General features: G+C 43.6%; 1 protein-coding gene across 1 annotated transcript in view; it reads left to right on the top strand.

Annotated features, from left to right (window-relative positions):
* The first annotated feature begins 4174 nt into the window (after positions 1 to 4174).
* The window catches only part of LOC123763745 (pickpocket protein 28-like), a 206111-nt gene continuing 187439 nt past the window's right edge, over positions 4175 to 22846 (top strand). The window contains exon 1 of the mRNA XM_069304242.1: positions 4175 to 4395. Coding sequence (XP_069160343.1) covers positions 4175 to 4395 — 221 coding nt within the window. The remainder of the gene's footprint in view (positions 4396 to 22846) is intronic.

Raw genomic sequence — 22846 nt, 5'->3', positions numbered from 1 at the left:
CTCACTCGCGACGTTGGATATCACAGTTCTTCGGGTGAGAGAGTGTGCCTCCCTAAACCTCCCCTTTTCCGGGGAGGAAAATGAAATATAAGGAAGGGGAAAACTTCCAGCAAAATCAATAAAGACAGCAGCAAGAGCATAAGGCTTTCAAAAGGACAGAGGACTGTTCCATGGAGCCTCACACCCCGGCAGCCGCCCACCAAGCCCCCTCACGACGACAGCGATCTGGAAAGGGAGGGGCAAGCAACAGCAAGAATGAAGACAATAAAAGAAGAAAAATATTCGACATCAAGAAAGAAGACAACGAGAAGAGAGAAGAATCGATCAAGAACGGAGAATGAACTCTTGACCACCGACCCCTGCAAACCTTGAAGCTTTCCGAGCCGCTGAACATGCGGAGATCGTCGTGGAAGCTGGACTTGAGATTTGGCCCACACATACAACCCCTCCGACTTCGAAATGTTGTCCTGATTGTTCTGAACCAGCCCATCCTCCTAAGGTTTCCCAACGTCAGGAAACTGTCGTACGAAAGTGCCCTTATCCTAGCCTATCAGAGAACCCAAAACAGAAAACGGGACAGTATGTTAATTTTGCGAGTAAGTATTAACCTGCTTCTTGTTAGTATTATCTACCTCATCAAAACTTTAATTAACCTATCTGTTTTCTTAAGCTATACCAGAAACGCGAACTGTGTATTAGTTTTTTTTTTTAAAGTACTTGTCTTACCTATGTATCTTCCTCTGTTCATGTATCATATGTATATACATTTGACTAAATAAATTATTATTATTATTATTCCTAGTGTGAGACTCAACTAAAGTAGAAATACTATGCAAATCAAGGGTACAAAATTGTGGAATGTCCCCCCTTCACCAACACCCAGCGCCTCTCCAGCACCGCAGAAAACGGACGCAACCTTCACAGTTCACCTCATACTACAGCAATCCCAGCGAACGGCTTGGTCAGCTACCCACCCTAGCAGACACCTAAAACATGTTCCCATCTGGCTACCCTGGCGCTACCTCTCCTCTGCCAGCCACAAGAACAGCTACGTCTCTCTTTGAAATTTACACCGAAATTTGAAATTTACACAGAAAGGGAGGGGAGAAAAACATTAATAAACAAATTGACAGCTTAACAACATATTTTGAACATTATCTAACTTTCCTGACTAATACACTCAGACGACCTGGAACACACACAACCTGTGGACACATGATACATGGCCCGCCACCACAACCTGTGGACACATAATACATGGCCCACGACCACAACCTGTGGACACATGATACATGACCCGCCACCACAACCTGTGGACACATGATACATAATTTGAAACCTTCCTTCAATACAAACAATTTATCCAAATATAAGACTTCCCAGGCTGTCTCTTTAAGTTCCAAGTAGGAGAACTGGCAACACTGCCCTCCCCTTCCCTCACTCAGCTCTAGCTGCCGCCAGCAGACACAGTTAAGTGCATCAAGAACAGGATGTCTCCCAGTAAAATTTATTTTCTTCTTTACCTAGACGATATTTACATCTTACCTTGCGATGATTTCGGGGTTCAACGTCCCCGCGGCCCGGTCCCTGACCAGGTCCTCTTAATCACAACTCTGTGATCATACCCATACAACTGGACCCAGATAGAACTCAATTCAAACGCTGTAAACTAGTACTTTTTGTAAGATAATTTACATAGGCCTACATAGTTAATTATAGCCTATAACCTATAATTTATTAATATTATACTTAAAATGTCAATTAATACAAACCAAAAGATATTCAAATGAAACATAAAACTTGTCTGACAAATGTTGCATATGTTTTGCTATCAATAGTTACTCTCATTTGCATATTGCTTGTGTCCGGCTTGTTACCTTATCTTGAGATTATCTTGAGATGATTTCGGGGCTTTAGTGTCCCCACGGCCCGGTCCTCGACCAGGCCTCTACCCCCAGGAAGCAGCCCGTGACAGCTGACTAACACCCAGGTACCTATTTGCTGCAAGGTAACAGGGACATAGGGTGAAAGAAACTCTGCCCAATGTTTCTCGCCGGCGCCCGGGATCGAACCCAGGACCACAGGATCACAAGTCCAGCGTGCTGTCCGCTCGGCCGACCGGCTCCCGAGCTCCTTAGTACCACCACTAGAAAATTTACCACATGCAAATTATGTTTGCCAATCAGTAGGAGCCATGAGAAGGATTCGAACCTGCACACTGGGGGCTCCCAAACCCAAGCCTTAAACCACTGAATCACGATATGCTAAATGTAATGCAATCTGGCCTTCAACTGAATCCTCTAAGGATTATGCGTGAATTTTAGTTCTAGTGTGTGTGGGAAGTGGGACCACTGGGCGAGTGACTGGATGTGGCAGCCCTCTGTTTCTTCAAGATGCAGGACATAATGAATGCTTTAAATTATGAGTTAATTTATTATATATTGAATACAGCTGGATTTTAAAGCTGTAAATGATTTTATACTGAATACATATAGGCTTAAACTATACTGACATCACAGCCATACACGCGTACCCTGTTCAACACAACGTTGCTCAGTGCTGATTCATTATAATACTCTTTGTTTTCATCTATTATTCATATAGTTTAGGTAGTTAGGTAAACCCATAATGTGTTGGTCATAAGACATAAACTGGTGTACCAGGAGTGCATCTCCGTAAGAACCTATGGTAATGACCTCTGTTTAACGAACGTTCAGTTACTACCACAGCTTGTTAACGAGTCCCCAGCGTTACCCAAAACCCTGTAAGTCTGCACGACTTTATAAACATAGAGAGTATACCCAGGAGTGGTGGATATGCTCACAGTATACCCAGGAGTGGTGGATATGCTCACAGTATACCCAGGAGTGGTGGATATGCTCAATATGACGGTATGAGAGGCATGAGAGGCATGAGAGGCATGAGAGGCATGAGAGGCATGAGAGGCATCAGAGGCATGAGAGGCATGAGAGGCATGAGAGGCATGAGAGGCATGAGAGGCATGAGAGGCATGAGAGGCATCAGAGGCATCAGAGGCATCAGAGGCAACTATAAATTAGTCGACCTTTACACCACTCACTGCCTCAAATACGATATTTACAATTAGATATGCTAACTAATTTTAGTCATGCTAAAATTATATGTATATATATATACATATATATATATATATATATATATATATATATATATATATATATATATATATACATATATATATATATATATATATATATATATATATATATATATATATATATATATACATACATATATATATATATATATATATATATATATATATATATATATATATATATATATATATATATATATATATATATATATATATATATATAACTCAATAGGTCTCACAATGTGACTTCTAGTGTCACTTGGGCACTAGAAGACATTGAACCATCTGCCCCATCAATGGGAGACAGAAGCTCTATCCACCTTGCTATGAATAGTCTTCATAAGGAAAGATTCCAGAGGCAACTGACCACTGACGTGGACGTGGATCACTGATTCCTCTGAGCACTGGTTGCAGTCAGGGAAAATTGAAAATTCCTGCTGGGCAGCAGTTAGTTGTTCTTAATAAGGCTGCTCATTGCAAGGTGGATAGAGATTCTGTCTCCCACTGATGGGGTCAGTGGTTCGAGTCTCCTAGTGCCCAGGTAAATGGAATATATATACATGTAAGCAATAGAGGACAGTTGATTTATTTTTATTTGTACATTTGTCATGGCAAGTGTCGGTATTAATTTCTGAAGCAGTCAAAATGATACTCCCACGTGATATTGATCTCAAACGTAATTGTCAATTGATCATTAAATAAAAACACCACCTTGCTGCAAGACTGAGGAGCCGACCTTGTATTGACCAGTGGTGAAGGCCGCTATAACTGGCAGCCGGCTGGCATCAGTAGTGGTCCCAAGCTGAGAGCCGAGGACACACCGCTCCTGTATCTTGCTCACCCGTAACCCGGCACAGGTCAGTTCATCATTGTCCTTTGTCTTCACAATGTCGCGCCCTCAAGGCAACACAACGAGGATTTTTGTTAAGCATTTAATAACGGTTATGTACTGACAACAAGTCCATGCATTGTTGAACAAGTCTAACTATAATTTATTTGATATACAAATCCAACAGAAGGGGGTAATACCACTTCAGGATGGTCCAGTCTATAGATTACTTCCCGTCATCACACTCTTGGGTCACTGGTTTGAACCCCGAGAGCCACCACCACCGCCGCCTCCCCCAGAGGGCCGACCCACGGCCCACGGGGTCCCGGGACAAGGCACACATACCCAAGGAAGTCATAGAGTTCTGCCAGGAGACGTCTTTTAATGGCATTAAGTACATCGTCAAGAGAGAATTCTCTCTGTTACAACGGTAAGTTCTCAACGCTTGCTACAAACTCTCGAATTTATTTCACGCAGCCACAATACAGATTCAGATGTATTTCAGCAGGAAGTACAATATTAAATTTAGGTATTCTCTATCAGATAAAGATACTGTTGCAACGGCACCCATCTTGCATGAAGATATATAACAAATGGTTGTAACGCCACGGCTGAAGCCGCTCCTATTACCTCGGGCAACATGTAGTGAACAAGTCTCAAACGTATTTCAATTTCTGACAATTTTGATTAGTTTGGACGATATATTTTTTATAATTTTTTGGTCATCATTTTTTCTGCAAAATCTTGGATCCTACATCAGACTTTGAGACTTTTGCTCGGCATTTATTTCAGTTAGTTATTGTATTCTTGGAGATGACTTTCTTCATCAATGTTTTCCCCTCACAAGGTAAGGGGAGGAGTGAGGAGCTTATTTGTCCCCTCACAAGGTATGGAGAGGAGTGAGGGGCTCATTTATCCCCTCACAAGGTAAGGGGAGGAGTGAGGGGCTCAGTTGTCCCCTCACAAGGTAAGGGGAGGAGTGAGGGGCTCAGTTGTCCCCTCACAAGGTAAGGGGAGGAGTGAGGGGCTCAGTTGTCCCTTCACAAGGTAAGGGGAGGAGTGAGGGACGTAGTTGTTAAATTATCATGGATGTTAATTGAAAGAAGCAACACAGGTCCTCAGCATACCTCTAGCACTAATCTATAATGAGTCACTTACACAGGGGGAATTGCCCAGCTGCTGGAAGAAGGCAAATGTGGGGCCAATCTACAAGAAAGGAGATAGAGATGAGGCACTTAACTACAGACCAGTGTCGCTCACAAACATCCCTTGGAAAGTACTTGAAAGAATTATAAGGTTAAGACTAGTTGCACACCTAGAAAGAATTAGGTTTGTAAGTAAACAACAACACGACTTTAGAGAAGAGAAATCCTGCCTGACGAACCTCCTGGAGTTTATGATAAGGTAACGAAACTAAGGCAAGACAGAGAAGGATGGGCAGATTACATATTTCTGGACTACCAAAAAGCCTTTGATAGAGGACCACATAGAAAGTTATTATGCAAACTTGAGAGGCAGGCGGGAGTAGACAGAAACCCACTATCATGGGTAAGGAATTACCTGACAGACAGGTGCCAGAGAGTGACAGTGAGGGGCGAGGAGTGGGACTGGCGTTGAGTAACAAGCGGGGTGCCTCAAGGATCACTCCTGGGTCCCATACTATTCCTCATTTATGTAAATGACTTGACTGCAAGAGTTGAGTCTTTTGTGTCAATGTTTGCAGGTGATGCAGAGCTAATGAGTTGGTTGGAGACAGATGAGGATTGTAAGAATCTCCAAGATGACTTGAACAGGTTGCAGAGCTAGCCCGAGAAATGGCTGATAGAGTTCAACACTAGTAAGTGTAAAGTGATGGATCTGGGATCAGGAGCCAGGAGACCAAAAGGCCAATGCACTTTGAAGAGAATCAACCTCCCAATAACAACCAGAGAAAAAGACTTGGGAGTGGACAAAACATCAAATTGAACTCCTGAGGCTTATACCAATAGAATAGCGTCAGCCACATACTTTACGCTGACAAAATTCAAAACATCCTTCAGAAATTTGAATAAGAAGGCTTTTAGATCACTGTATACTGCTTATGTGAGGTCACTCTTAGAGTATGCCGCCCCATCTTCGCGCCCCCATCTGAAAACACACATAAGCAAGCTCGAAAAGGTGCAAAATTTGCAATGAGACTCATCCCAGAGCTGCGAGGGATGAGGTACGAAGACAGACTGACGGAACTAAACCTTTTGACGTTAGACTGGAGGGGGGAGAGGGGGAGGGGCATGATATTGACGTATAAAATACCTAAAGGGATTGACAGGGTGGAAACATAAGAAATGTTTACTATGAATACCAATTAATAGAACAAGGTGGCACGGATGGAAGCTTGAGACTCAGATGTGTCATAGAGATGTTATAAAGTCTTTTTTAGGCATAAGGGTAGTAAGTAAATGGAAAGACCTAAGGGAACAGATTGCAGAAGCTAACTCCATTCATAACTTTAAAAGCAGGTATGATAGGGAAAAATAGGCCAGGAGTCATTGCAGTAGGCCAGCGACGCTAGAAAAGCGGAGCCCCTGAGCTAGAGTCCGATCCTGAAGGCACAAATAGGAGAGTATACATACATACACACATATACACATTGATATATAACCCACCACCATACATATACACAGTGATATATAACCCACCACCACACATATACACAGTGATACATAACCCACCACCAAACGAGAGAAGACCCAGGCAAGAGTATGACAGAAACAATACAGCAGTCAACACTATAGAGTAACTACTGCTGCCTGTAGAAATAGATCCCATCTGCTCATCATGGAGGACTTCAATCATGGAAGGATGGACTGGGAAAACAAGGAACCGCATGGAGGAGAGGAAACATGGAGAACAAAACTACTGGAAGTGGTGACAAGAAACGTTTTAAGTCAGCATGTCAGAGGATCCACAAGAATGAGAGGCAATGATGAACCAGCGAGACTCGACCTAGTCTTCACTCTAAATGACTTGGACATAAAGAAAATCGGTTTCGAAGCGCCCGTGGGAATGAGTGATCATAGTGTACTGATTTTTGAGTATTTGGTCGAAGAAGGGTTAATGTACTCAAGAAAGGACCCAGAAAACCAAAGGCTGGCATTCCGAAAGGAAAAGTATGATGAGATAAGAATATTCCTAACAGATATAACATGGGAAACAAAGCTCAGAGGAAAGACGGCCCAAGGCATGATGGACGTCATCACACAGAAGTGTAAGGAAGCAACAGAGAAGTTCATACGCAGGTACGTCAGTGTGAGAAGAGCAGCTGAGAAAAGGTATGAAAATGATATAGCTAATAAAGCCAAGACCGAACCAAAGCTACTACACAGTCACATCAGGAGGAAGACAACAGTGAAGGAACAGGTGATGAAACATAGGACGGGTGAGGACAGGTACACAGAGAATGACGAAGAGGTGAGTGAAGAACTCAATAAAAGGTTCCAGGAGGTCTTTACAATAGAACAAGGAGAGGTCACCGCGCTAGGAGAGGTGGCAGCAAACCAGGCGACCTTGGAAAGGTTCGAAATTACAAGAGATGAGGTCAAGAAGCCCCTATTGGAGCTAGACGTGAGAAAAGCTGTTGAGCCGGACGGAATCTCACCATGGGTATTGAAAGAGTGTGCAGGAGCACTTTGCTTGCCACTCTCCATAGTGTATAGTAGGTCACTGGAAACGGGAGACCTACCAGAAATATGGAAGACGGCTAATGTAGTCCCGATATATAAAAAGGGTGACAGACAAGAGGCACTGAACTACAGGCCAGTGTCCTTAACTTGTATACCATGCAAGGTGATGGAGAAGATTGTGAGAAAAAACCTAGTAACACATCTGGAGAGAAGAGACTTCGTGACAACCCATCAACATGGGTTCAGGGAGGGTAAATCTTGCCTTACAGGCTTAATAGAATTCTACGGTCAGGCGACAAAGATTAAGCAAGAAAGAGAAGGATGGGCGAACTGCATTTTTTTGGACTGTCGGAAAGCCTTTGACACAGTACCCCATAAAAGGCTGATGCATAAGCTGGAGAAACAGGCAGGAGTAACTGGTAGGGCGCTCCAGTGGATCAGGTAGTTCCTAAGCAATAGGAAGCAGAGAGTTACAGTGAGGGATGAGACCTCAGATTGGCGTGAAGTCACCAGTGGGGTCAGACAGGACTCTGTACTCGAACCTATCTTGTTTCTGATATACGTAAATGATCTCCCAGAGGGTATAGACTCATTCCTCTCAATGTTTGCTGACGACGCCAAAATTATGAGACGGATTAAGACAGAGGAGGACAGCTTGAGGCTTCAAGAAGACCTGGACAATCTGCAGGAAAGGTTGAACAAATGGCTGTTAGAGTTTAAACTAAGTAAGCAAAGATAGTAAGATAAATGTAATGTAATGAAGATAGGGGTAGGAAGCAGGAGACCAGATACAAGGTATCGTTTGGGAGATGAAATACTTAAAGATTCAGAGAGAGAGAAACACCTGGGTTGTTAATATCACGCCAGACCTGTCCCCTGAAGCTCATATCAAGAGGATAACATCAGCAGCATATGCCAGGTTGGCTAACGGCCTTTAGAAACTTGTGTAAGGAATCTTTCAGAACATTATATACCACATATGTCAGACCAATCCTGGAGTATGCGGCTCCAGCATGGAGTCCATGTCTAGTCAAGCATAAGACTAAACTGGAAAAGGCTCAAAGGTTTGCCACCAGACTAGTACCCGAGCTGAGAGGTATGAGCTACGAGGAGAGACTACGGTAATTAATCCTCACTTCGTTGGAAGACAGAAGAGATAATTATGGGGGACATGATCACCACATTCAAGATTCTCAAGGGAATCGACAGGGTTGATAAAGGCAGGCTATTTAACACAAGGGGCACACGCACTAGGGGACACAGGTGGAAACTGAGTGACCAAATGAGCCACAGAGATATTAGAAAGAACTTTTTCAGTGTCAGAGTGGTTGACAAATGGAATGCATTAGGAAGTGATGTGGTGGAGGCTGACTCCATACACAGTTTCAAGTGTAGATATGATAGAGCCCAATAGGCTCAGGAATCTGTACACCTATTGATTGACGGTAGAGAGGCGGGACCAAAGAGCCGGAGCTCAACCCCCGCAAACACAACTAGGTGAGTACACACACACACACACACACACACACACACACACACACACACACACACACACACACACACACACACACACACACACACACATACACACACACACACACACACACACACACACACACACACACACACACACACACACACACACACACACACACACACACACACACACTTGCTTGGTTGTCAGAGTTTAACCCAAGCAAATGTAATGTAATGAAGATAGGGGTAGGAAGCAGGAGACCAGATACAAGGTATCATATGGGAGGCGAAATACTTCAGGAGCCAGAGCTCAACCCCCGCAAGCACAACTAGGTGAGTACACACTTTCACACACACACCCATATGGGAAAGACGGCCCAAGACATAATGGAATTCATCACACAGAAGTGTAAGGAGGCAGCAGATAAGTTTATCCCGGCCCAAAAGGAAAAAATGGAAATGCAAATGAGAAACCCATGGTTTATTCAGCGATGTACGCTAGCTTAGCAACTAAGTTATAGGGTGTGGAGAGTATACAAATAACAGGACACTTGAGAGCAGAGAAGGATACCAGAGTGCCAGGAATGAATACGTCAGGGGTGAGAAGAGAGGCAGAAGGGCAATTTGAAAACGACACAGCAAGCAAGGCAAAGACTCAACCTAAATTGCTGCACAGCCACATCAGGAGAAAGACAACAGTGAAGGAACAGGTAATGAAACTGATGATAGGGGTAGACAGATTCACTACAAACGACAAAGAACTGTGCGAGGAACTCAGTAAGAAATTCCAGGTTTTCACATTGGAGCAAGGAGAAGTTCCAGAGATAAGAGAAGGAATAGTTAACCAGGCACCACTAGTAAAGTTTGAGATTAAAGGTGGGGCTGTAAGGAAGCTTTTGCTAGAGTTGGATGTGACAAAGGCTATAGGCCCAGAGGGAATATCGCCATGGATACTAAAGGAAGGAGCAGAAGCACTGTGCCTTCCGCTCTCCATGGTGTATAACAAATCACTGGTAAAAGGAGAACTGTCAAAAATTTGGAGGATGGCAAACGTAATCCCGATATACAAGAAGGGGGATAGACAGGAGGCACTGAACAACAGGCCAGGGTCCCTAACCTGCATTCCATGCAAGTTAATGGAGAAGATTGTGCAAAAAAAGCTAGTGGAACATCTGGAGCAAAGGAACTGTGTGACTCAACACCAGCATGGTTTTAGGGATGGCAGTTCCTACCTCACAGGGTTAATTGAATTCTACGATCAGGCAACAAGAATCAGGCAAGAAAGAGATGGGTGGGCAGACTGCATATTTTTGGATTGCCAGAAAGCCATTGACACAGTACCACACAAGAGACTAGTGAGAAAGCTGAAGATGCAGGCAGGAGTGAAAGGGAAGGTACTTCTTTGGATAAGGGAGTACCTAAGCAACAGAAGACAGCGAGTCAGTGTGAGGGATGAGGTCTCAGATTGGCGAGACGTCACCAGTGGAGTCCCGCAGGGTTTAGTCCTTGGACCTATACTGGTTCTGATATATGTAAATGATTTCCCAGAGGGTATAGAATCATTCCTCTCATTGTTAGCTGATGATGCAAATATTATGATGAGGATTAAGTCAGAGGAAGATAGTATGAGGCTACAAGATGATCTAAACAAACTGAATGAATGGTCCAACATATTACTATTAAAGTTCAACCCGAGTAAATTTAAGGTAATGAAACTAGGCAGTGGAAACTGGAGGCCAGACACAGGATACAGAATAGGAGATGAAATCCTTCATGGAACGGCAGAGAGAAAGATCTAGGAGTTGATATCACACCAATCCTGTCTCCTAAAGCCCACATCAAAAGAATAACGTCTGCGGCGTATGCAAGGCTGGCTAACATCAGAACTGCCTTCAGGAACCTGTGCAAGGAATCATTCAGAACCTTACACACAGAAATCACAATTGCGTGATGCAGCAAATGAACAAATCCACAAGGGCCGTGACGAGGATTCGAACCTGCATCCGAGAGCATCCCAGACGCTGCCTTAATCGACTGAGCTACGACATGGTCAAAAGGAGTTGAAACCGAAGTTCTACTGAACTTACTTGATCCTGCAGCCTCTCCGAGGCACAAACCAGGGTTTTACACAACTCCCCCCCCCCATGCACTCGAGCTATGTCAATAGGCCGTTCTCCCTCTTCGCCCTTACTTCATTACACACTGTGTAATGAAGTAAGGGCCTACCTTCCTAGATACCCAGCCGCCATTCGCCCCCAAGTACCCCTCCAGATCCCATTTACTCCCCAGACACCCCCCAGATCCCCCAGCCCCCATTCACCCCCCACACACCCCCCAGATCCCCCAGCCCCCATTCACCCCCCACACACCCCACAGATCCCCCAGCCCCCATTCACCCCCCACACACCCCACAGATCCCCCCTGCCCCCAGTCACTCCCCAACCACCCCCAGACCCCCAGAGAAAGGGTGAACTCTGGTACCAGAGTTTCCATGAAGAATCTCAAGGGTTGGTACACCAATGATGATGAGGTATCCAATAAAGCAGAAGAGATAAAAAAAAAAGAGTGAGTGAGGCTGATCCTGACATAGTTACAATTGTGGAAACTAAAATAAATGACATGATCTCGGATGCAATCTTTCCAGAGGGCTACCAGGTGATAAGGGCTACCAGGTTGGGGGAGTGGCACTCCTTATAAGGCGGAAATGGAAGTTTGAAGACCTGGGAAATTGAGTTACCAATGAGAGCACAAGCTTCATACATGGAACTCTGACAGTAGATGGGAGGAAGATTGTGATCTTGGTAATCTACAATCCCCCACCAAACAGCAAAAGACCCAGGCAGGAGTATGATGACAACAACAAGGCATGTATAGATGAACTGCAGAAGGCAGCAACATTAGCTCACAGAATGAGAGCAAAGCTGCTGATCATGGGGGACCTAAATCATGGAAAGATAAATTGGGAATCAAGGAATCCCCATGGAGGAGACAAAACGTGGGGAGCAAAGTTATTAGATGTTATAGACAGGAATTTCCTGACACAACATGTGAATGAAGACACAAGGCAAAGAGGAGGAGATGCACCGAGCCTATTAGACCATATTTTCACCCAGAACGTAGAAGACATCGAGAATTATGAGCATGAAATACCTCTAGGGGCCAGTGACCATTGTGTCCTAGTCTTTGACTACATGATGGAATTCAAACTTGTGACCATGGGACAAAAGATCTGGGAAAGGAGAGTTGACTACAGGAAAGGGGACTACAGCAGGATAAGGGACTATTTGGAAGAAGTGCAGTGGGAGGAAGAAATTAGAAGAAAAACAGTCCAAGATATGATGGACCTGATCATACGGAAATGCCAGGAGGCAGAAGAAAGATTTATACCAACAGAAAAGGGAAAAAATAAGAGGGAATATAGTAACCCATGGTTTAATAGACAGTGTCAGGAAGCAAAAATGGCCAGCAGGCGGGAATGGAGAAAGTACAGACGACAGAGGACAACAGGATCAGATGCAACAGAGCCAGGAACAATTACATTAACATAAGACGAACACCGGAAAGGAACTATTAGAACGATATTGAGATCAAAGCGAAAAAACAACCTAAGTTACTACATAGTCATATAAGAAGAAAAATGTAGGTGAACGACCAAGTGACAAGCTAAGGAAAACAGAGGGGGCATATACTGAATGTGACAAGGAAATCTGCGAGGCACTGAATGCCAGCTTCCATGGAGTGTTCACAACCGAGCCTGAACAGCTCCCATTGTTAGAAGAGATTACCCTAGATGAAAGACTATCATATATAGAGGTGACGGCAGAGGAGGTAATGAAACAGTTGACAACACTGGATGCAAATAAAGCAGGTGGACTAGACAAAGTATCACCGTGGATACTAAAAGAAGCAGCTCAGGTCCTCAGCGTGCCTCTGGCAATGATCTTTAATGAGTCACTTATGTCGGGAGAATTGCCCAGTTGCTGGAAGAAGGCAAATGTCGAACCGATTTTCAAGAAAGGTGATAGGGAGGAGGCACTTAACTACAGACCTGTATCACTGACAAGCATCCCCTGTAAAATACTTGAAAGAATAATTAGGCTGCGACTGGTTGCACACCTGGAGAACGTTAGGTTTGTGAACAAACATCAACATGGGTTCTGGAAAGGGAAATCGTGCCTTACTATCTTTTTGGAATTCTATAATAAAACAACGAGGATAAGACAGGACAGAGAAGGTTGGGCGGACTGCATATTTCTGGACTGCCAAAAAGCCTTTAATACAGTACCACACATGAGACTGCTGTTCAAACTCGAGAGGCTTGCGGGGATGGGTGGAAAGGTCCTAACATGGATAAGGAACTACCTAACAGGAAGGAGCCAAAGAGTTACGGTAAGAGGCGAGAAGTCGAACTGGCGAACAGTAACGAGTGGAGTACCTCAAGGATCGGTGCTGGGACCAATTCTCTTTCTAATATATGTTAACGACATGTTTACAGGAGTAGAATCCTACATGTCGATGTTTGCGGATGACACAAAGTTGATGAGAAAAGTGACAGATGAGGATTGCAGGGTCCTCCAAGAGGACCTGAACAGGTTGCAGAGATTGTCAGAGAAATGGCTACTGGAGTTCAACATGAGCAAATGTAAAGTTATGGAAATGGGACTAGGTGATAGGAGACCAAAGGGTCAGTACACAATGAAGGGGAACTACCTACCTGTGACGACGCAAGAAAGAGACCTGACTACAGGTCTGGGATGTGACGCCTTATCTATCTCCTGAGGCACATATAAATAGGATAACGACAGCAGCGTACTCTACACTGGCAAAAGTTAGAACATCATTCAGAAACCTAAGTAAGGAGGCATTTAGGGCTCTTTACACTGCCTATGTAAGGCCAGTCTTAGAGTATGCCACCTCGTCATGGAGTCCCCATCTGAAGAAGCATATAAGGAAACTGTAAAAAGTTCAGAGGTTTTCAACGAGACTCGTCCCAGAGTTACGAGGGATGGGGGTATGAGGAGCGCCTGAAGGAAATGAACCTTATAACACTAGAAAAAAGAAGGGAGAGGGGGAGACATGGTAGGAAAGTATAAAATTCTCAGGGGGATTGACAGAGTGGACAGAGACGAAATGTTCCCACGGAATAGTAACAGAACGAGGGGACATGGGTGGAAGCTGGAAACTCAGATGAATCACAGAGATGTTAGGAACTTTTCTTTTAGCGTGAGAGTAGTGGAAAAATGGAATGCACTTACGGAACAGGTTGTGGAAGCAAATACTATTCTTAATTTTAAAACTAGGTATGATAGGGAAATAGGACCGGAGTCATTGCTGTAAACATCCGATGCTCGAAAGGCGGGATCCAAGAGTCAAAGCTCGATCCTGCAGACACAAATAGGTGAGTACAAATAGGTGAGTACACACACAACCCAGCTCCTCCTGAGTGGTAGTATTGACAACATATGGGTCAAGGGCCCTAATGACCACCAAAACCCCCTCTCCACCCTGCTCCCATTTTCCCACCCCCTCACACTCTCCAGAACACCCCTCCCCCCTTTCTCTCTCTCTCTCTCTCTCTCTCTCTCTCTCTCTCTCTCTCTCTCTCTCTCTCTCTCTCTCTCTCTCTCTCTCTCTCTCTCTCTCTCTCTCTCTCTCTCCCCATACACACACACACACACACACTTCCTCCTTATCTCTCCCCACTAACTTCTCTACCTCACTCACCCCCTTCCATCTCCCTCCCTCCCTTCGTTCCTTCTTCCCCTCGTTCTCTCCCACCTCCCCCCCAAACACAGGTTTAGCAGGATGGTAAGAAATCAAACTTAAGTTGGTGGAGAGGAACAGGAAGACCTATACATGGAAATTATTGCTCAGGCATGAAGGGAACTCAGGGAGGAAATGAAGGACATGAAGGAAACTGGAAGTAAACTGCAGATAGAACTAAGTGCAGCACAAGAGGAGATTAAAAAACTAAAAACAGGCCCTCCTCAGACTCTGGCCCAGGCAACAGGGGATGTAGCAATGGCAGGGACCCCCACAATGGGCGCCACCTTTGCTGAAAAACTGAAGAGCCCAGATGCCATGTCCACAGTCAAGGAAGTTATAATGAAAGCAGTAACCTCACAGGAGGCAGCTAGATCCACAAGCCAGCTAATGGAAAGGAAAGAGCTGTAGTGGTGATAGGTGTTAAGGAACAAGAAGGGACCACAAGGGAAGAAAGGAGGACTAAGGATAAAGCAGCAGTAACAGAGATACTAAAGGAGATAGGAATGGAAGGGGCTGAACGAGACATAGAACAGTTTTTCCGGATTGGCCAGTACAAGAAAGACAAAAAGCAATTTATCAAGGTAGTATTCTGGAACGAGGCCACCAAAGAGGACATACAAGTAAAGAAGAGCAAACTGAAAAATGCAATGAATTACAGAGAGGTATACCTTCAGAGGGACATGACCAGGGACGAGATAATAAGTGCAGCAGATGCAAGGAAAAGGCGCAGGGGAAGGGAAGGGAGCCAGGGATCAGCCTCCATTCTTGCACTCCGGGAGGGGAGTGGGAAACCCCAACCCAGCAATTCAGGAAACCCAGGAGGGAATGCAACACTCCAGCCCAACACCCCATTGGGCCTTCCCCTTCCACCCAAGCTCAAATATCTCCTTGCTCCTACACAATGACCATTGTATCATCCAAATCCTCCCCCCCCCCTTATCCCGAGTATCCCCTACCTTCCCATCCCCTGGTCTTCTTCCTGCCACAATCAGGCCCAGGCAAAACCTAGGCCCTCTATCCGCCACCCCTCCTTCCCCCAAACCCATGTTTACTACACCACAGGAGGGCGTACCCTCACCCCAAGCAATCCCTGCTCCCCAACCCCAAGCACTCATTGCTCGCCAATCCTCAAGACTTCTTCCTATCCCAAGTAAGCCTGAGCAAGACTTAAGCCCTTTATTCCCCTTCCCACCTCCTCCTGAACCCCCTGGCAACTTCCCTACAGGAGGAGGAGCCTACCCAAGTAGAAATGCCCATGGATCAATTTCCTACTCTTGTAGGGAGGAGGGCTAAAATGGATATAGGAAAGTGAGCTTCAAGGTAATGTACTCAAACATCGATGAGATTATCAATAAAGCAAGTGAACTCTCAAGTGTGCCACTCTCTATGGTGTATAACAGGTAACTGGAAACAGGAAACCTACCAGAAAGCTGGAAGACAGCTAATGTAGTCCCAATATACAAAAAGGTGACAGGCTAAAGGCACTGAACTACAGGCCAGTTTCCCTAACTTGTATACCATGCAAAGTGATGGAGAAGATCGTGAGGAAAAGCTTGTAGAATATCTGGAGGGAAACAGGTTTGTAACACACCGCCAGCATGGGTTCAGAGATGGTAAATCGTGCCTCACAGGGTTAATACTGGTCCACCAGAACTGAGTGGACCAGTATTAAGTACCAGACTGGTCCCAGAACTGAGAGGTATGAGCTCTCAGTGTGTCAATTATTTTTTTCCGAGCAGTTAACAAATGGAATGCATTAGGCAGACTCTATACACAGTTTCAAATGTAGATATGATAGAGGCCAGTAGATACAGGAATCTGTACACCAGTTGATTGACAGTTGAGAGGCGGGACCAAAGAGCCGAAGCTCAACTCCTGCAAGCACAACTAGACGAGAACATCCTCAACGTGCACAAACGCAGCAGCCAGTAAGCAACTAATAAAAATATAATCCCATGTTTGGTTCCGTAGCGTCAGTGACACATTACCAAGACTCATAAACTTTACACAAGTTACCCACCTAAAACCATTAAGAGAAAATTGGCTGTTGTTGCATGAGCAATTACGTATTAACTCCCACTTGCCTTTTCTCTTCAGTACACAGAATGCTCTTTGTGTATAGTATTAAATACCAGAACACAACGCTGTCAATAACTGTATAATTGGGCTAGTGTAATCAATCAAAAACTATTTATAAATGGTTGTACATTTATAATTGGGAAGGTTTACACGAACAGTAAAGTTCATTAACAATATAATTGTCACAATAACAGCATAACAAGTAGACACTGTCCTTGTCAAAATCAGAAAGTTAATTCGTAACTGGCTGGACTAAACAGATGAATAGTGATCTATATCTGACTTACATTTTAGGCATAAAGTAAATCACATTTTGCTAACAATTTTGAAAGGCGCTATATTGTAAAGCCAAAATGAGGTTCAACATTAGAGCAATAAGACAGATTGACACAATATATGTATATATATCACAAAATAAGTATAACGATACAATATGAAGTAGAATTAATCTGTAGTCATACCATAACGTTGTAGATATCTGCACAGCCTCAAAATTCTACATCAACAGATTGTGTAATATCCTGCCTCAAAATCACTCCAAACACAGATAATTTAACATCGATCTGACTTAAAAAGAACTCGATATGGGTGTCAGTAAAGCATGTTTCTATGACAGTAGTTCCTTCATGATTCCCAACTACCCACCCGGCGGTTTCCCAGCTGACTACCAGTGTTGTACTCTACACCCCCCCAGCCGGGGGTGTCCCAGCTGACTACCAGTGTTGTACTCTACACCCCCCCCAGCCGGGGGTGTCCCAGCTGACTACCAGTGTTGTACTCTACACCCCCCCCCAGCCGGGGGTGTCCCAGCTGACTACCAGTGTTGTACTCTACACCCCCCCCAGCCGGGGGTCTCCCAGCTGACTACCAGTGTTGTACTCTACACCCGCGCCACCATTATGTATCTCTCTCATTAAGTTGTATTACCTCACAACTAAGTTGATACTTGACATCTTAAGTTTTTCTAAAGGCTGTCAAAGAGGTTATACATATATTTTTGTTCACGGTTGGGCTCAAGGTTTGACAGCCTCTGAACGGCTATTAAAGCCATAACTATAGCTTACTGACCAGCCAGCAAGAAGACTTTAGACTTTAACTAACACAGAAGCAAGTTTTGATGTATATTTACCGAGAAACTCGGTGTTTCCATTCCTTGGTTAGTGCACTTGTTTAGCGCCTCAGCCCCTCTGGCTCGGTTTGGCAAGCATTTCAATGTCAAGAAAACTGCACTTGACAAAGCGTGTATTCTTGAAGCACTCATACGATGTTGCGAAATACATATAATACTGAAAGATATTAAGAAACTAAATTGGTAATAACTTGATTCACTTTAGTATGTTCATTTTGAACCCTTGAGTGTTGTGTTATCCTATTCTCCGCACTCTCAGTCTTGCTTTGTTACTTGTGAATGCTTGGCGAGAAATACCTAGTTGATGTGAGGAGTGATTTTCAAGGTACGGATATGTTTACCAACATGCATTAAAGTAAATCAGTATTGCTTTGTTACTACTGAATGCTTGGCGAGAAATACCTAGTTGATGTGAGGAGTGATTTTCAAGGTACGGATATGTTTACCAACATGCATTAAAGTAAATCAGTATTGCTTTGTTACTACTGAATGCTTGGCGAGAAATACCTAGTTGATGTGAGGAGTGATTTTCAAGGTAAGGATATGTTTACCAACATGCATTAAAGTCAATCTGAAGAGATAATTGTCCTGAGCGGACTAAAATGTCATCATTGCTTAATTTTCTGATATGTGGTTAGGACATTAGTCAAGCTTCCTCAGTCTCACGTAAATATCAAGAACAAGAAGATGGTGTTGGAGATCACCACGATGCTCCACCTTCCTCTTGCTCTTTACCAGCTAATCACATGTTGATTTTACATCCTGCTTAAGTAATTACTTTTACCTCTGCGTTAATGAAATAATAATTCTTCTGCTTGAACCCCCATTCATTAAAATAATTAAAAATAATAGCCTTTTATATGTAGGCCGAAATTTACTTTGTCAAAACTGACAATAAAAAAACAATATTTAGCACTGTAAAAATGTTAATGACCAAGTTGATGACTCGTTTGTCCTTGAGTAACAATAATAGACTTGATCAATAATTTGTACAAGTGCCCAAACTACGTGAAGCTTTAAGTGGCACTCCCGATGGCTATGATACAGTTGAATACAGATATAGATGGATACAGATGGCTATGATATGGTTGGGTACAGATGGCTATGATACAGTTGAATACAGATATAGATGGATACAGATGGCTATGATATGCTTGGGTACAGATGGCTATGATACAGTTGAATACAGATATAGATGGATACAGATGGCTATGATATGGTTGGGTACAGATGGCTATGATACAGTTGGATACAGATATAGATGGATACAGATGGCTATGATATGGTTGGGTACAGATGGCTATGATACAGTTGGATACAGATGGCTATAATATAGTTGAATACAGATGGCTATGAAATAAATGGATACAGTTTATGGGGAAAAACTCCCAGCAGGAATTTATTTATTTATTTCATGTTTTATTTAATTATTTAGTTTATAAATTTATTTTTAATTGATTTCTTAAGAATTTATCTCTAATTTAAGCAGACTGTATTTTCATAATGGACTGTATGATTCTATAGTTGTCCTGCTAGAAAATTCCCTTCACAACCTGGGGGATTATTTAATAATATCCTAATCGATATTAATTGATTGGTTCAATTTTGTTAGTAATGGTTAGTCTACAACGATTAATTAGAATATGGAACAGCTTTGCTGTTATGTTGAATGTAGCCTGGTAATGGGCAATGGACGCGCCTCCGTCACGTAAGCTGAAACTAGTGAGTTAGACTTTAATGGCGACTTGGGATGTCTAGTGTTGAACCAGCATAAAATGTTGAAATTTCTCCTTCCCCTTGGACTTCACCTGCCGAATTATTACAGAGTAGTAAACTGCAACTAATATATGCAGCATTTAACAAGGAAAGGATATTATGAATGAGTAAAACAAAGCTTACCCGTTCCGGGTGGCTCGGCCCGCATCCTAACCAATTAACATTGAATATACACACAATTGGCACTATGACATATACTAGTGTTGTTAACCGGGTATAGAATACTTCCCAGTGCTAGCGTGCTCGTCTGTTGATCAGAGACTCTGCTTCTTTGTAGCGAGACTCACGAGAAGTTCCTCTGTGAGTTTGTGTATGTGTTCACTGGTTGGGGCAAACTTGTTTCTCTAATGACGTCTCCCCTTTTCCCCTGCTCCAGGTACGCATTCTCTGGAACGGTTCTAATTTTGTCTGTATCGACTTTAGGGAGGAGACTTTGCTTATATTTACTTTTTAATTATATCCAGTCATGGGTAACACTTTTATTTAATACTAGCAGTACCCGACCACGAGTTGCTGAGCTACAGCAACCTTCCTTGTCCCCCAGTTCTCTCCACCAATCCCGCCTCACCCGTCTTCTCGGCCTCCCCACCATTCCCCACTCCACCATCCCCTCTTCCTCCCCACCATGCCCCACTCCAGTGTTCCTTTGTCCTCCCCACCATTCTCCATTCCCCCATCCCCGCGTCCCTACCATCCCAAACTCCCCCGTCCCCTCGTCCCTCCCCACCATTACCCCCTCCCTTGTCCCCTCATCCCCCCCCCACCATCTCTCACTTCCTTCCCCTATTCATCCCCACCATTCCCCACTCCCTCGTCTGATGCCTTCCCAGATGGTCTGATGTTCCCATCAGAAAATTGGGAACATCAAGTGATGCAGGCGATGAGTCACAATAACGTGGCTGAAGTATGTTGACCAGACCACACACTAGAAGTTGAAGGGACGACGACGTTTCGGTCCGTCCAGGACCATTCTCAAGTCGATTGTGATGAGGAGGTAGAGACAGGCAATAAATAGGCAAGAGAGAGCTGAGGAGGAAAGTAAGGTGTAGGGGATAGTAGTAATAATGAGAACTGCAGAAGGCATATTGGCCCATACGAGGCAGCTCCTATTATAGCCACCAAATGAGAAGGAGATAATAATAGGAATAAGAAGAGGAAGCAAGGGAGCGTAGGAGAAGACAATAAACAGAAAAAAAGGGGAGAAGAGAGAAAGAAAAGGAAAGAGAAAGAAATATAAAAGGAAGGGGTAAGCTTATGTTAAGTCACGTTTGTTAGAAAGATTAGAGCATTTGAGTATATACTGTGAAAGGGAAGAGTCCACAGCAACAAAGCCAGGACTCAAGTTCATGTTGGGTACATTGTGTATTAGAGCCGATTCTACAAGACGGCGTCTGTGTAGAGTAGAGGCAGGAAAGATTATTTTGGAGGAAGACCAATCAATGGGATGATTGGTCTTCAATCAACCAATCAATCTAACAACTCTATTCTTATCCTTCCTTCCGACAAAGTCAATTCGGTGGTTGTCCTTGACCGTGAGGACTACCTCCGTAAAGCAGATGTCTTGCTCTCTGACTCCCGCACTTATGCTCCTCTGTCTTCTAACCCTTTGGATCGCCTCAAAACTTCCTTGCAGCGTGTGTTGCTCTTACGTCCAACAGATGGCGCTGTTAACAAAAAATCCTGTCACAGGTGAGGCATGTATATAGTAGTCATATAAAAAGACGCGCCTATTCGAATGCAACGTTGTGTGAAAATTTCAAAGCAATCGGTTAAGAGGTTCGAAGATTTCTTTCACATGAGAAACACATAAAAAACACAGTTTTTCAGAAAAAGCGTGTTTTTTTTTTACCGTCACAGACGTGACATTTATATAGTATGTATATAAAAACCTGGCCGAATGCGAATGGAACACTGAAAATTTCAAAGCAATCGGTTAAGAACTTTCAGAGATTAGCGATTTTGAACAAACGAACATTTCCATTTATATTTATATACTAGCTGTACCCGGCAACGCGTTGCTGTGGCTCAGTAACCTTTCCCCTGTCTCCCCACAGTCCTCCTTACCATCCCTCCCCCCCTCCCCCATCCCCTCGTCCTCCCCACAATTTCCTCCCTCCCTGATCCCTGTGTCCTCTCCGCCATCCCCCCACTCCACTGTCCCCTCATCCTCTTAACCATTCCCCACTCCACCGTCCCCTCGTACTCTCCACCATCTCCCTCTCCCCCGTCCCCTCGACCTCAATACCATTCCCCCCTGCCCCACCCCCTCGTCCTCCCCACCATTTCCCCCCTTCCCTGTCCCATCGTTCTCAGTACCAACCCCCACACCGTCACCTCGTCCTCCCCACCTTTTCCCACTCCCTTGTCTGATGCATTCCCAAATGATCTGATGTTCTCATCACTGAATATTAAGAAAACAATTAAAAAACGAAATGAAAAATGAAGAAATAAAAATAGGACTCTACTCATGAAATGTATAAATCATGATGGTGAATCATGTATGGTAAACAACATAGCTCAATTCCAATGCAAAGTCGCACAAAATAATTAAATCAAATTGAAAATAATTCGAAATCTATGAAAATTCAATTTATCAATGAAATTTAAAACATTTAAATGGGATTCATAACATATTTAGTATAGCGTGAGTTGCTCTTACGTGCAACAGATGGCGCTGTTTTTCATAAAAAGCATGTTTTTACCTGTCACTGGTGTGGCATCTATACATATACTTATGAAATGAACGGTGTAGTAAACAACACAGCTCAATTCCAACACAATGTCACACAAAACAAATGATTCAAATTAAAATAAATCGAAATATATGAAAATTTAATTTATTAATGCTATCGGAAACACTGAAACGGAATTCATAACATATTATGTATAGTGTGTGTGTTGATATTTCGTTCAACAGATGGCGCTCTTTTTTTTAATTATGTTTTTACCTATGACAGGTGTGGCATCTATATAGTAGGCATATAAAAACACGC

This window comes from Procambarus clarkii, chromosome 52 (genome assembly GCF_040958095.1).
Source record: "Procambarus clarkii isolate CNS0578487 chromosome 52, FALCON_Pclarkii_2.0, whole genome shotgun sequence".
Lineage (NCBI taxonomy): Eukaryota > Metazoa > Arthropoda > Malacostraca > Decapoda > Cambaridae > Procambarus > Procambarus clarkii.
This window is presented reverse-complemented; position numbering and strand designations above follow the sequence as displayed.